This window comes from Hakea prostrata, chromosome 10 (genome assembly GCF_041222555.1).
Source record: "Hakea prostrata isolate BN-2017 chromosome 10, UWA_Hpros_2, whole genome shotgun sequence".
NCBI lineage: Eukaryota > Viridiplantae > Streptophyta > Magnoliopsida > Proteales > Proteaceae > Hakea > Hakea prostrata.
In genome coordinates, this window is record NC_142609.1 from 49,862,907 (window position 1) to 49,878,283 (window position 15,377).

Below are 15,377 nucleotides of genomic sequence, written 5' to 3' on the forward strand. Positions count from 1 at the left end.
AAGTTTCCTTCACGGCTGTTTTCGACATGTTGAGGGTAGAGATGCCACACATCAACTTCAGAGTTCCCAGTCCAGCTCAAGCTTTTGTTCTACTAGGTATAGACTTTGTTCTTTCATATCAGCAATTCTAAGGTTGGGAATGAATCCTGGTATAACAGCAAATATTGCCATCTTCAGACCAAGTGGTCACGGGTTAAGATCTGAAAACAGCTTCTCTATGAAAGCTGAGTATAACTGCACAATTAAACAGCCCCCAGACCCGAGATTGGTATAGCATCGACCACTGGGTATCCCTCCACCTCTGTCTCTTTTAAGTCCAATTTTAAGGATAAAAGGTAAAGGGAGAATCTCCAGAATTTATTTAAACTTCTCTAAGAAAAGCACATTCATCAGGAGACCTAGGATTTTAATGACTCTTGCTAAAATCCTGTAACCATTGATAAGCAATCTTGGAATAATAACATCATGTCTTTTGTCGCTCACTATTTTCAACTTGAAAATTGAAAGATGTCCAAATGTATCCCTAGGTACATGATTTGCTGATCTCTACATTGTGTTGTATTCACAAAGCATCCTAAAGAGCACATAATGCCAAGGTATAATCCACCAAAAAAATAAATACACATCAAAGCCACAGGTTACAAGGTGAAACGACCCATCCATGTTCACCCACTCCCCACCCCCCAACCAAAAGAAATCTCAGAGCTTCTACCCATCTCTTCACCAGACCTCTCAGTCTGAAAGGATTGCCATGCACTGTTACTAATGAACAATACTGTTTTGAATGCAAAATTCTCATTGTGACAAAGTAATGGGATCAAGCAAACTTTCTCAGAAGCGAGTTACAGTTTCCCACAAAGCCTTCCACTAGTTTTCATGCCTGAAGCACCTGACAATGCACAATGTGACTCTTCAAACCACTTCGCCCAGCAATGCTAGACCATAAGTTCGAGAACATAGTCCTAAAGTGACTTCTCCCAGCAATAGTCTCCCAAAGATGAGGGTTACTCTCTACATGTTTATCAGGGCTAGAAACATCAACCACACTGATGCTCATGTTGTTCCGAATAATGCAAAGCTTCCCATTCAAGGGGACAAGTGCGGCAGCCTCCAGGGCCCGTGAGCTTCCGAGGTGGAGCTTACTGTCTATGAACTTGTTCCATGAATCTGTGGACCCCTCGTAGACTCGTAGCTTACAGCCATCCCTGCAGTCCAAAGCATAGAGCTGTCCATTCAAGGATATGCTGGGGTTGCGCCAACCTGCAACCATCCCATCATTAACTAAGACCCACCTATTGGTTTCAGGACTGTAGGCTTCACTCATGACCTCACGATGAGAACCAAGTCCTTTAAGGAACCACTTCCCGTCATAGACAACCCCAATCAAGGGCACCATTTCAGTGCCCATTTCAGCAACAAAGCTCCACCTGTTCCTGTTAGGATCATAAACCTCAACTGACCGCATGGTTCTTTGGATCCCTTCACATTCTCCACCAGCCACGTATAGGCAGTTATTAATGACACAAGAACCAAAGAAATGGCGTCTCCGAAGCATATCTGGTGCCCAGTGCCATTTGTTTGTCCGGGCACTGTAGAAGATAACCCTTCTCATAGATCCTCTAAGTGGATCTTTGCCCCCAAATAAATAGAGATGGCAACCACTCAGAACTGCACACCCAAATCCAAGAGCCTCGGAATACTCTGGTGGAACAGGGGGAAGCGGCTGCCACATCTGATAGGTAGGATCAAAAGCATGCCAAGATATTTTACCATCACGGTCTCGTTTGATGACATACACCCACTCCTCCGCCATTCCCAGGTTCTTCCTCAGTGAGTAAAAGAAGTTACCAGCAAGAAGCTTATACCATCTCTTGCAGACCAAACGGAGCTTTCTATGCTCAGCACGTGGGACCCTGATGAGACATGCAATGGCAAGATCATCAGGAAGACCGGGCAAAAGGGGAGGCTGGACTCTGCTCCTCTCCTTGCGGGAGTTCTTAGTCCTGTGTGCATGAGTCTTGATATCAGGCCGAATACAAAGTTTTGATCCAGGGACAAATTTCCTTGCTCCAGCAACTGTTTTTAAGCCTGAATCTACTCTGCAATAGCATGAAACAGATTCCACCTGCAATAACTTCACAGTAAGAAACATTTATGGAAAAGATAAACAAAACTGGAAACTGCGAGTTCAAAGCTAGACATACTTAGCATGGGACGTATGACCAATAGCTATGAATGAGAGTAATTTCATCAAACATTTTGGTCAGATGGCAGGGTTCGGAGCTGGAAATGCATCTAAAGTCATTCCACCATCAAACCACCTAACTAATCAAGCCTTCCATAAAAGCAATGAATCATACTTCCTAATCCTATATACGTGCATATAGACATATATTTAATGCTAATACTCAACTTGACGTGTTACTTAACTTCTGCATATTACCTGTTCTTATTTTAAAGTTGTCTGTCTTCACCAGGTTAACCAACATCATCAACGCCACCCCAGACCCCCAAAGAAAGAAGGAAAAAGCTGCAACGGCACAACTTTTAGCAGGTTCACTTGTAAACCATAGACTGAGATGTGCATTAGAGGTGGGAGGCAGGGAAGCCAGTTGGATTTAAAAGACTACCTCTAATGGGGGATCTAAGGCTAAATAAACGTGATGAATATATGTGGATATTATGAAACATAAAAGAGAAGAGCACAGACAAAGTAACAAAAGCAATAAGCAATCCACCTCTAAAGTACAAACAGCATTCTGACTGTTTGAACTTTGGCGTACATTCTCATGACAAGAATACCCCAAAATTTTCTCAATCACTAGTTCATAAAGACAAGAATAACAGCATAATGGAATACCCCTAGGAATCTCTGGTACTTTCAACTTCATGATTGTAGTCCAGGCTGAACACAACATCCTTATGCACCCATTTCACACGTTAGGTGTAACTGGCGCATTTGGCAGTTCCCTGTTCAGCGCTACGCATGGTTCTTTTGATAAACTTAAGATTGACAAACATTTTTACTTTATGTTTCAAGTTTGGAAAACATTTTTATTTCATGTGAAAGAGATTTATGAAGTTACACTATTTCAATCTATACAATTTGCCCTTACAAAATTGCTCAATTTCAAAGTGACTTTTCAGGGATGTTAAGGTTACTTTAGCATAAGCATTCTAGAGCCATGAGTTACATCATGTCTGACCAAATCTTAACTCAAGTTGGGCTAGCTTTCCTACAATACCATTGGATTGTTCTCGGGTTCTGGAAACATTGAGTACAGGAGCCATATTTTAGAGCAATGGTAAAAGGTTCATGCTGCCAAACTGAGTGGTTCGAGTCCTGAGGGTAATGACTTTATGAGAAAAAATGCTAGAGCTTAGGGCCCCATCCAAACTCACCCATCTCACTCCACAGGAGGGACCAGAACTGAATGATGACCTTCTATAGGACTCAGGCTTTAGCCAACCTGACCCACCTGCAGCAGTTCACTTTCTGTGCGTACAAATGGATATTAAAAGTCTCGCAACAACAATTAGCATAGGCTTCCATAATGTAAATAAGTGAAAACATTAACTTGATTGGGCCTAGACAATCTAATTAAATTACAGGTAGCAATTTATCCAAAATTGTATATGGATTTAAGAAGCAGAAAATATATTTTCCAAAAGGCAAATTAAAAACAACCCCCATTTTAAATTTGGGATGTTGTATCTTGGACATTGATATGCTTGGCACCCATTGTGAAATCCAACCCCATCAATGGCTGAATTCTTCCCCTCAACAAAGCCTAGACATTCTTCCTTGTTCTGACCAGCCAAAATATAAAACAAAAGGAAAAATAAAAAAGTAATAATCTACCAAAAGATATTCTAAAGTGAAATAAATGGAACCCCATCGTGCTTGATCCTAAGCTCCATCAATATTGTTGGAGACGAATGCACAACCATGAAGAATAACACAAGGAAAACACACACACAACCACAAGGGATTTTATCGTGGTTCGGCAAGATTGCATACACCCAGCCAAGAGAAAAAGAGATTTCATTAATCTTGAAACCTCATCACTCTCACACCTCACAAAGTACTATCCCTTTGCTTGTCCCCATACCCTCCAAGGATGGATACATTCTAGGTTATTCCACATAGATTATTTAGAATTTAGAAGGAAACATAAAATCCTAGTCCGCATATAATTATAATTTTATCTTTGTACAAGTAACTGACCCAAAACCCGTTCCAATTACAAATACAACCAAACTCTAATTGTGTGGACCTGTAGAATACAAGACACTCAAACCCAACAAATATAACATTAAGAACATGTTTTACAGTCCCTATCCCTATCAAAGCTCTCATCATGATCATGTCAATTGAGCAAATGTGAGAACAGAAATGAATTCCAACAGTTGATATCCAACTGTCCTTGAAACCCATGAGAGGTAGTAGCCCACAGTTGAAGTAGGTATAAACAAGAAGAACAGTAAGCAAAAATTAATCGGAAAAGGCAAGAAATTGGGTTATAGCCAGAAAGGTCCTGCAAGAAGAGAAACACCATAAGCGTCAAGCAGCAAACAAGAACTAGGCTTGAAATAGCAGTACGGAACTATACAGGGTCTCCAGCAAATACTCATGCCTAAGACATCTGAGAAATCTAAAGCCTTACATACAACAGAGCAGGACAATAAACTCATTCAAGAAGTGAAACGTTATCGCCACTTAAACAGGTGAAGGAAGAAGAGCTAAAGTTAGAATGGGATACTAGTCTCAAATAGACGCCAATCTCGCCTGAACAACTTCCCACCCCAAGTAGGTAATCAAACTTAGAAACGCGAATTAGTCCCAGACTGGGTACATAAACCACCGAACTCACTGGACTCATCATTTTCTACAGAAAAAACAACAAAACAGAAGCTTTCTGTCTTCTAAGACCAACAGATCCAATATGTGATCAGCCATCGTTTGATTTAAACCGAATTCCACAATACTTCCTAGGTTTGTACTGCATCCAGAAGAACATGCAGCATTCGTGCAGCTCGAAATCCCTAGATTTGAAACCGGAAAATGTAGCAATAACCAAGCAAAATAAATTAAATTAAAAAAAAAAAAAAAAAAAAAAAACCAGAAAACCAGCAAGTCCTTCAAACCCAAGGCTGCAAATTCAACAATTCCATCCGGTACCTTTTGGAATTTGAATAGAGTACACAAGAAACCAACAAATGAAATTAATTCTGGAGTAGGCTTACCAATGGAGCTTGAACTCGGACACCTCTTTCTGCTTTCGAAGAAGTTTCACCGGCGTCCATCTCAGAAGGACGGGTTCATCTAGAAATTTCGCTCGAATCACAATTAGCAAGCTGGCTTATAGAAGCAGAGGAGGCTTGGATCGAGCTTCTCGTGCTTTGATCGGTGAAAGTGCCTGGAAACAGAAGCTACGAATGGAAAGCTCTCTCTATATCTCTCCCTCTATATCTCTCCCAATGCAAACTATAAACAACAGTCAACAGCAAGGGAAACTACGACCGGCATCAAAACGCGAAGGGAGTGTAACCTTTCTGTCCAGACTGAAGATACAGCTGGACCCAATTTTGCTTTCTCCATGGTTTTCAATTTTCATATCTACTGCTAATACTTGTAGACAATAAGAACACAAAATCAGATTTCAAAGGACAAACAGTCATTTAGCAGTCAACTCCTTTAAAGTGGGTTTGGAACAAAGAAAATTCCTCCTTAAACTTAAAGCGGGTTGGGAAGAAAAGCAAAAGAACAAAAAAAACGTCTGGTCGATGGAAAGTTTGTCGTCCTACATTCATGTTACCAGCTGTAGCCTTCGGCAGCCGTTGGATCCGTTCGACCTCAACAAATTTCGATCGTGGATTTAGTTCATGGTATCAGTAACACCGTGTCGGCTTGATTTTCAGATAAAAAGCACCATCTCTCGGCCATGAATATCGATTTAATTAGCAAATACTGATATTGCTTCACGGTTTTTACCAAAAAAAAAAAGATATTGCTTCACGGTAGAAACTTATGAATCTGTCTATATAGTCCCCTAAAACCGTATTATTGACGAGTACAGCCATGGTCAATCAGATCTAAATCCGCAGACCCAGGCTTCAAGATGCACCTTAGCGCAACTTTAGGGCATGTATTAGCTGATGATTGATTGAAGTTCATTAGTTTTTCTTTTTTCCTGGAAGCTCTCTGCATTAATTGATCACTCAGAAAAATAAAAAGATGCAAGACCCGTCCAGGAGCAGGGATGAATATCAGCGAGGAAGAAAATGGAACATTCAATACAAAAACAGATATCACCATAGACAATCTCACTAGTTCCGCTAATCAAATTAGGTTGCAAAGAACATGCCTTGGAGATGAAAAAACGGCCAAAAATGGAACCTACCCTCTCTTCTCTTTACATATTCTACAACCCATCACCAACCCAAAATTTCAAGGACAAAAAATTTCGGTAACACAGAGTAACCTAAATCTGTTAGTTGTTTCTCACCACCACCTCACTCAACTTATATATCTTCCAACCTCCTGACGTGTACTCGTCAAAGGGTGGTGCTGATACAGACCACACAGCCTCTCTTCCTAGGGTAAATATACCAGCAGCAGGACAACCAGACGGGGACTTACAATAATACTGAGGAGACAAAGAATTACCCTTTAAACCTATAAATTAAGAAAAGTACGAGCCTTCTGTCAAAACTATATTGAGAAAATAGAGTCCTGTAAATACTAGTTATCTAATCCCATGCACTTGAATATCCACCACCGCTGTAACCACCAGGCGCAGCACCATATCCACTGTTGTTTCCTCCACCATAGTAATCTGCACCACCAGTTGGTCCTCTATTGAATGATGATGCCTCTCTGCGAAAATCACGACCACCAAAGCGGCCTCCTCCACCAGATCGTCGATTCTTCCCACCCCCATACGTTGCTCGGGCTGCATAACGAGTGAGCCAAGCAGGTACTTCTTGGTTCGACTCCTGCATCAGATCTGCCAATGCCCTAGCCATAGAGGCATTGTTTTCATTGAAAAAGGCGGTCGCCAAACCACTCTTACCCGCTCGCCCTGTTCGTCCTATCCGGTGGACATAGTCATCAATGTCATTGGGAAGATCAAAGTTGACTACATGTGCAACATGAGGTATATCAAGACCACGTGCTGCCACATCAGTTGCCACTAGAATCGGGGTTAAACCACTCTTGAATGATCTCAATGCATATTCTCTTTCCTGCACAAGAAAATATATGAATTACCACCACTAACAGGAATCTGACGGATAACAAAGCCATGATCATACAGATGCTGAAATAGCTTCAACAATTCCTGCCAATTACTACGTGCAACAAGAAAATGGTTGCAGCTCAAGGGCACTATGTTAGTTCAAGCTATATAAACCAGACAGCCAACTTGGTGAATCCAGCTTATATTCACAACTCTCCCTCCTGTGTATATCCCTCAGGCATGAGTCTGCGTGAGTGTGCAGATGTGTTGTTTTTTCAGGGGGGAGGAGGTGTAAAGAAATATGAGGTATTCTGTTGCTAGACAAACTGGAAAAAATCCATATTAGCAAATTTGAAATGCCAAGTAGAATTCAAAATTATAAGGGTTAAAATTGCAGTATAGAATTTGAAAACTAAAAATACACAAGCTATTAAGAAACTTAGTAGGCTGACCATGTCTGGAATGATGAAGGATAAGAATTGTGTAAAATCACAATTTCCAAACCCTCAATCATGTTCACCAGGTTCCACAAAACCATCACTTCAGCTGCAAGTACCCACCGATAGGTAATATTCCCTAACATTAGATATATTTTGCCATCTACCCAGAAAAGAAGGTGGGGGGGGGGGAATAAAAGCAGCTGCTTAGCTTGGTTTCTATCTCCTACTAAGAACATACAATCAGTCCCACCTAAAATCCTGCTTTCTGAATTAGGTAAGGCCAGAATCTTCAAATAAAACTGAGACCACACTTCACATTTATGGTGTAGAAGCAACTGCAACAACAGGGGAGTTTTTTTTTTATATATAATTTTTCCACTAACCAAAATATGTCTGCACTCTTATGTTGCCACCAAAAATTGTAAATCCTCAACAAAACAAACCCCCCCCCCCAGGGGGAATGCTTCTCAAGGAGCATAACCCTACCCGATCTGATTCAACCAAATGCAACTGTCATCAGGTGAAAAGCAGGAATGGTATCTATAAAATTACCAGTACTTCAGCAAACACAATAACCCTCATTGCCACCGCTGTGCCATGACCCTAATACTCAGTCCAAGATGCCTTTACTAGAGGCACTACACAATGACAAAGTGATCCAAGGTGTATTTTGAATCTATTTACCCATCCAATCCACCTCCAACTAACTTGTCCAAGACAAGTCTTGAATCTTGATAACAAGACCATGTCTGTAAGAAAGCAAATAGCTAAACTCATAAAGAAAACAATTGCAAATGACGATGGCAAAACCCTATATAGGCACATATCACAAAAATACCTATGTAGCCCTAAACAAAATTCCTCAGGAGCTGCCACCAGTGAACCCCCACTATGGACCACCAGTTCATTGTGTCCTCTACCAGTAAAGATAACATGCAGGTTGACAAATCCTTGAGGCCTTGAGCCCTAGAGAATCTTAACTGCCCTTCTGAATTAACCCACAAATCCATGACAGGATAAAAGACCTCTTACCCCCAACGGAAAGTGTTAATTAAGAAATGAGAGCTACATTCCCTTAGAAACCTTGATTCTATGCAATCAACCAACATAGTCAAATAAAATCTCAGCATAGGCAACCAACATAGAGAACAAGAAAATAATAATAACTTCCTAAATCCCTGCATCATCAACCACCAAACAATCAGAAAAAGATAGTATGTAAATCATACAGAATAAGATATTGGCAAATGCAGAGTCCCCACTAAAATAGACAGCATAAACAATAGCTCCAACCTACCTGTTGTGTTCTATCACCATGGATAGTAGTAGCAGGGAAACCATTTAAACATAACCAGTGTTCCAATGCGTCAGCTCCCTTCTTTGTCTCCACAAAAACTAAAGTCAACGCTTGCTGCAACAAGAACCATAAGATCAAGTAAGAACGAATGGCTTTCAACTAGTATTTATTACCTTTGTTGTTTCCTTTCAGTAGCTAACAAACAGATATTTTTTCCTTTATCTCCACACCAGAAAGAAAAGACGCGCGCGCGGGGGGGGGGGCACAACCATACCCATGTGCAGGGGAAAGATTTTTGGGAGTACACCCCACACAACAGTAGCTGTGAAGCATTCTATAGGTTACCTTTCCATGAGTTCCATTCGCTCTCTGTGCATGAAGAAGGTCCATAAGGTGGCTCCTCTTATCAGATTCATGAACAAATTCAACTCTTTGGACAATCAAATCAGTACTTGAACCAACCCTCCCAACAGCTAGAAAAATGTAACCACAAAGGAAGTCCGAAGCCAATCTCTGCATTAGAAACAAAAGAAAAATTACTGATGGATGCAGAATCTGGAATTTCAGATGCAAATCCAACAGTAGTAGACAGCCAATAAATCTAGAGTAATCAGAAGCATCAGCTGTAGATAAACACAAACAACAATGCTTTTGCAGGATCTTTTTCCACCTTTTTTTTTACTTCCCATACATGGGAGTATCCTTCCAAAATCTACTGTCAACTTTTTATCCTAACCCCTTGGCATAAATGCCTCAATTATTTTTCCAAGCTTTTACCCTGTTAACTATTCTACTGTTCGTCACATTCTTACAAGCAGACAATCCAGGATTTAGTGGAACTACGGAAGTAATTCAGAAAGTAACTTTTGTTGCACAGCAAGCAGCATTTTACTCGACCAAACACACGACCCTGGGTAAAGGAAAGAAAAAATAAATCAGGACTAGCATTAATTTCTGCAAGAAGCTAAAAACCTGTATTTCTTTTGGGAAAGTAGCACTGAAGAGCATTGTCTGTCTATCACCCGGTTGAGGCATGTCCATTTGTTCCACGATCTTTCTAATTTGTGGTTCAAAACCCATATCCAACATTCGATCAGCCTCGTCAAGAGCTAAATATCTGATCATCTGTAGTGACACTCTTGCCCTCTCCAACAAATCTACTAATCGTCCAGGAGTTGCCACAAGGATATCAACGCCCCTCTCCAAGTCCCGTAGCTGAATAAATATGATAGTATTTCGTCAGCAAATAATTACAATAGTCCATAGATTTTATATAGTGCGAATGAACCACCACCATTGAGGCATTTACAAGAAAATCACAACTTAAGCCTCTTAAATTGTCAAGATAAACAAATAAATTTCTGAGAGGCAGCACACATGGCAAATCCAGCAGCCAATCTGAATCAGTACCATAAAAATGTAATTAACCATGAAAACATACTAGAAACACAAACTACAAGCACATATCACTGCAAGTCAGGCTACCCAAACATTAACAACTCAGTTCCTCATACATGGAAGGCCGCATGCATATCCATTCGAATAAAGTGATGAGGAATATTTTGAAACCTTTACGCTCACAGTTTTAATAGTGCCCGACAATTACATAGCAGAGAAAAACCCTGAGTAGATGTCATGCTCAAATCCACATGGATGGTACTCATTCATCTTTAATTTGGTGCCCTTTCTGGGGTGTGCACAATTGTAATTTAGTCTCTCTTGATTAAATGATATGGTCCAGGTAAAGAAAGTTATTAGTGATGTTATTAGTTCCATCACTAATCAGGAAGACATTTTCTAAAACTATACAAGCCAATAGAAAGAACTTTGCTACTAGCTAAACATCCCCATAGAGCACCAGTGTTCTGAAAGCCACCAATTCAAATATTTTTGTTACATAATGTATTAACAATCATTGACGGTTTAGTTAGTTCAGGGGAAAATAATGTTAAGCAAGGACAAAGACAATCACATCTGTGATTTTCTTTTTGCTTTCAATGGGCTATAATACTGGTGTTAAAAGGGGATTTTTTATGTAGATCAGAATGAGAGGGGAAAAAGCCAAAAACTATTCATAGAGCAGTTTATATGAACAGTGTCAAAGTCCATATTTGCCTTGTGTGAAGATATTTTTCTCTTGGTGATCCTGTGCACCCATCACGCGAAGCAAGCTTCAATGTTGATGTTGTCAAAAGTTTAATCTCTATATTCATCTTTATAAAGTAAGCATAAGTTTCTGTCTCCTTATGGTTTTAGTCAAGGTGCTACCATTTATTCGTTCTTTGAAAAAAAAAGTGTTCTGTTTTGATCAGTGGCAGCTAGATTTTATATGAAGTTTCTATTTTATAGGCTGAGTAGAAACTAGATGTTTCCTTTCCAACATTTATTTAGTATCTTCAATTAGATAGGGAGTGGGTAGTTTGTAGTTTATTCATTGTGTCATCATAAATAAGAGCATGAGGCTGAGCAGAGAAAAGAGATTGAAAAGAAAAGAGTTATGATTGAAGCTGTGAGATGCAGCAATGTTGAGAGACAGTGAGGAGATAACGATGGTTAAGCAGCCTTTCTAATATCTCAGTATTCTTCTTTCAATAAAAAGTCTCAATTGCTCAATTTGTTCTTGTCTAATATCTCTGTATTCATCTTTCAATAAAAAGTCTCAATTGCTCAATTTGTTCTTTCTTATTGTGCAGATCCTTGCTGCATGATATCTGACTGATTTTCCCTAGTTTAAGATTGAGTTTGCATTGGTTTTATTCGTAACCATTGAAACTTTTTAGGTTGTAAGTTATGGCATTAAACATAATTCTAGTCAAATTTACTGCTTTAGCTTACTGACAGTTAAAATGTGGATCTTCAGAGCTTGTGGTATGCATAAGTTGTTATCAATTGTTTGAAACTAATCTGGACTAATCTAGACAGTAGCATTGCTATTTCCATCAAGTCCTAGTCCTCAGGAATTCTTAACTCCTCTTTTGCACTAATACTTGTAATGGAATATAACATTCTTTCCCAAACTTATTGCCAGAAGGCCCAGAACCCATGAAACAATAATAAAGGCATATATGTACAAAAGCAACCATGAAACACATCTGAATCCAACAGAGTAGAACACAGACCTACTGATAAAAGCCCTCAAAACAAATAACTCCATCGTAATTATATTTTAAAGACATACTCAGGATCCATGTAGTTCTCACGAATTTGAACTTCCTCTTTTGAACTAAGTTTTCCACATCAAAGCCAAATACATTTCCTCTTTAGAACTTGTACCCAGAACCTATGAAGCAGTAAAGGCACTTTTGTACAAAAGCATCTCATGAACCCATGTAACACATCACCGAAGGAATAGAATGCGCACCTCTAATTACTGTTTTCTAAACAAATAACTCCCTAGACACAATCTGTACCAAGGGTTCATAACAAACAACTTCTATCAAGTATCAACCAAATCATTAGTTAGGAGATCATAAATCACATACACAAAAAAGTCCGTGTTTACCCAAAAAGAAAAAAAAAGTAGGCAAAATATGTCCATCCATGGCTCATGCATACAAATATGTTTGTAGATATCTTGTCATTTGACCAGGCAAAATATGTCCAATCATGGCTCAACAAATATGAATACATTTGTAGATATCTTGTGATCTATCCTTAATAATTCTGCATGGGCTATAAAATACCCCCATGAAGTGCAGTATACATCCACAGGAGATCAGAAGCTCTTTTGTCGTTATGTAATAACTTGACCAAATAAATACTACTAATCAGGGAGAAAGAGATATTTAGTGCAACTTGGTATCTATACAAAATCAATTATCAGATTGACTTCCATATATAACATCCAAGAAGTCAATATTAACCACCACACACATTATAAGGGGCAATCACTTAACACAGATGAATTTTCAATTTACACAAAAAGTTATGACCAGATGCAAAAGAACAACCCATAACAACTAAATGGAACCAGTAAAGATGGGAAGCATTAAGTATTACAAAGAACAAGGAGTGAGTTTCAATCCATGGAAGGAAAAGCCCACCAAAACACCTTAATTCCACTGTAAGAGCCAAGGACAGTAAAAAAGCATGGAACTACAAACCAGAACCTGAACATCCAAGGGAGAATCAGTAAAACAGATCAGACAACCACAGATTATAATCTTCAAAAGCTTGAAAAACAAGACAGTGGTCGACAATTCTTAAAGATATACTCCGAAAAAACGTAGCTAACCGAAGAGTGTGCATAATCAAAGAACCACCGACAGATAATAGCAAGTATCATCAATACTTAATAAGAGAAACGCAGTTATTATCAAACTGTGCACGAATGAGGTAAGCAATCACTCCATATCAAGTATTATCAAACTGTACTTTTTTCGGTTGAAAATAAGTAAAGAACCATCGACAATCATTAAGAATGTAGACTGCATAAAAATTAACAATCAATAGAAACATAGTTTAATCAAAACCTGCTGGTTAATGGGTGCTCCTCCATAAGCAACGACCACCCTGACACCAGTTTGATAGGAAAATTTCTTAGCTTCCTCATGTATCTGCAGAGTAATAGAAAAATAGATTACATCATGGGATTCGACAACTTCAATTTAGCATGAGAGCCAGTATTACAAAAAGTGGTATCAGATTCAAACCTGGCAAGAAAGCTCTCTTGTGGGTGAGAGAATGAGAGCAAGTGGATACACCGTACGCGATCCACGCGGTCTCTGGGGAAATTGCCCTTTCATAATTCCGCTGATAATTGGGAAGCAGAAAGCAGCTGTCTTGCCAGACCCAGTCTGTGCACAAGCCATCAAGTCCCTCCCAGCAAGGGAAATCGGAATGGCATGTCGCTGAACAGGAGTTGGTTTAACATATTTGCACCTCCTTATATTTTGATTGAGGGCGTCGCCCAGGTCAATCTCTGCAAAAGTGTTCACCGGCGGTGGCACATTTTCCCCGCTGGTCTCCACTGGGATATCTTCGTAGGCATCAAAGTTAATGCCACTGTTCTCCTGCTCAGCAAACTCTGGCTCGGCGTCAACGTCATCTCCAAAAGGATTTACCTCCCGTTCCCTTCCACGATCCCATCCACCACGACTGTTGTTCCAACCACCACCACCACCACCACCAACGCGACCACCCCCACCATAGCCAGGCCGGCCTAGATCAGACCTCGGAGCACCCCAACGGTTCCCACCCACAGCAGCACCATAACCAGGTCGATCATTGCCAACGGAAGAACCACCAGAAGCAACAGCTGGAGCAGGAGCAGGGGGCTCAGACGACGATGGCCGGTTACGGAGATGTGGAGGAACATAAGACGATTTTGCAGGACGTGAAGTGCTACCAACTCCGTTATTGGCCGAGGATCCAGCAGCCGTATTCTCAGCTGCAGAGACAGAATCCGCCCACGAAGTTCGCATAATTAGATAATGATCTCCTTCTGTTTTCTAAAGTCTCTCGCAAACCCTAACTTGAAACCCCGATCCACAAACTCAATTTGAAACTTAAGCCCCAGAGCAGTCCGTCTCCCAAAACCAATCTTCAAATCGAAAAGCTCCAACTTTTTCTACCATCCACCTCGATGTCAATGTATCTACAAATTCCAGTAACAACAACTTCCCTGTCTCTACGCGAGATTTCTTCAAAACAAGCAAAAACAAAAAGGATATAAGCAAAATCGTGCCAAGAAAGTGATGGTGAGATGGAGAGAAGAACATACGCTTAAACGAAATAGATAGGAGGAAAAAAATGCAAACAAGAAGAAATCTAGGAAAAACAAGAATTTTGATCTACAGTAAGAAAGAAACGGCAGCAACACAAAAGATCGTTGGAAAAAAAAATAAGTTGAAGAATGATCAAAAAAGCTTCTTAAGAGTCGTAGAAAAAAATCACAGAAATCGCAAAACGAAAAATATGGGGGAAACAGGAAAAGATACAAAGATATCTGTAAGATAGCTAAGTATGAGGAACCCTAAAATCGTTGCAGAAGGATCGCATCAGACACAACGCACCAACCAAAATATCTTCTACGCAGCTATTCTCTCCTCCTTTTCTCCTTCGGTCTCTATTTCTGCTTATTTTCCTTTTCTCTTTCCTATTTCAACTGAAATCAAAATTCTTCCTTTGATTTTTTTTTTATTTTTTTTAATCGTCTTAATTCGGGAATTCGGTGCCAACCCAGTGTGTGAAAACGGAAGGAGAAAAAGGAAGCAACGCTGTCCGTATAAGTTGGTGGTGACGTAAAAATTAAACGAGAGGTCTATACTAAACGTGCCTCTTTGCACGGTGGGTCGTAAAAGCTCTGAATTATAAATATCAACTACTGCTTTGTCGAAAATACCCATACTACATACTTATAATTACAATATTCTCTTCCTTTCTCTAAACGGCCGAAGG

The 15,377-nt window shown here is 39.9% G+C and overlaps 2 protein-coding genes across 3 annotated transcripts; both read right to left on the reverse strand.

Annotated features, from left to right (window-relative positions):
* Positions 1-383: 383 nt before the first annotated feature.
* Positions 384-5,768, reverse strand: LOC149003768 (F-box/kelch-repeat protein At1g55270-like). Its single transcript, XM_089138207.1, has 2 exons — positions 5,248-5,768; positions 384-2,125 (listed from the first exon to the last, which is right to left on the reverse strand). Exons 1-2 carry the CDS (start codon positions 5,305-5,307, stop codon positions 875-877), a joined length of 1,311 nt encoding a protein of 436 aa, XP_088994333.1. The 5' UTR covers positions 5,308-5,768; the 3' UTR covers positions 384-874.
* Positions 5,769-6,053: 285 nt separating this feature from the next.
* On the reverse strand, positions 6,054-15,142 carry LOC149003769 (DEAD-box ATP-dependent RNA helicase 37-like). Of its 2 annotated transcripts, none has more exons than XM_089136726.1 (7): positions 14,997-15,142; positions 13,631-14,620; positions 13,451-13,534; positions 9,951-10,193; positions 9,324-9,491; positions 8,979-9,092; positions 6,054-7,248 (listed from the first exon to the last, which is right to left on the reverse strand). In XM_089136726.1, the coding sequence occupies exons 2-7, from the start codon at positions 14,399-14,401 to the stop codon at positions 6,754-6,756; spliced, it is 1,875 nt and encodes a 624-aa protein (XP_088992852.1). In that variant the 5' UTR covers positions 14,402-14,620; positions 14,997-15,142; the 3' UTR covers positions 6,054-6,753. The 2 variants fall into 2 exon arrangements, with proteins under 2 accessions (XP_088992852.1, XP_088992851.1); XM_089136725.1 differs by having other exon boundaries at positions 14,993-15,142.
* Between the last annotated feature and the right edge of the window lie 235 nt (positions 15,143-15,377).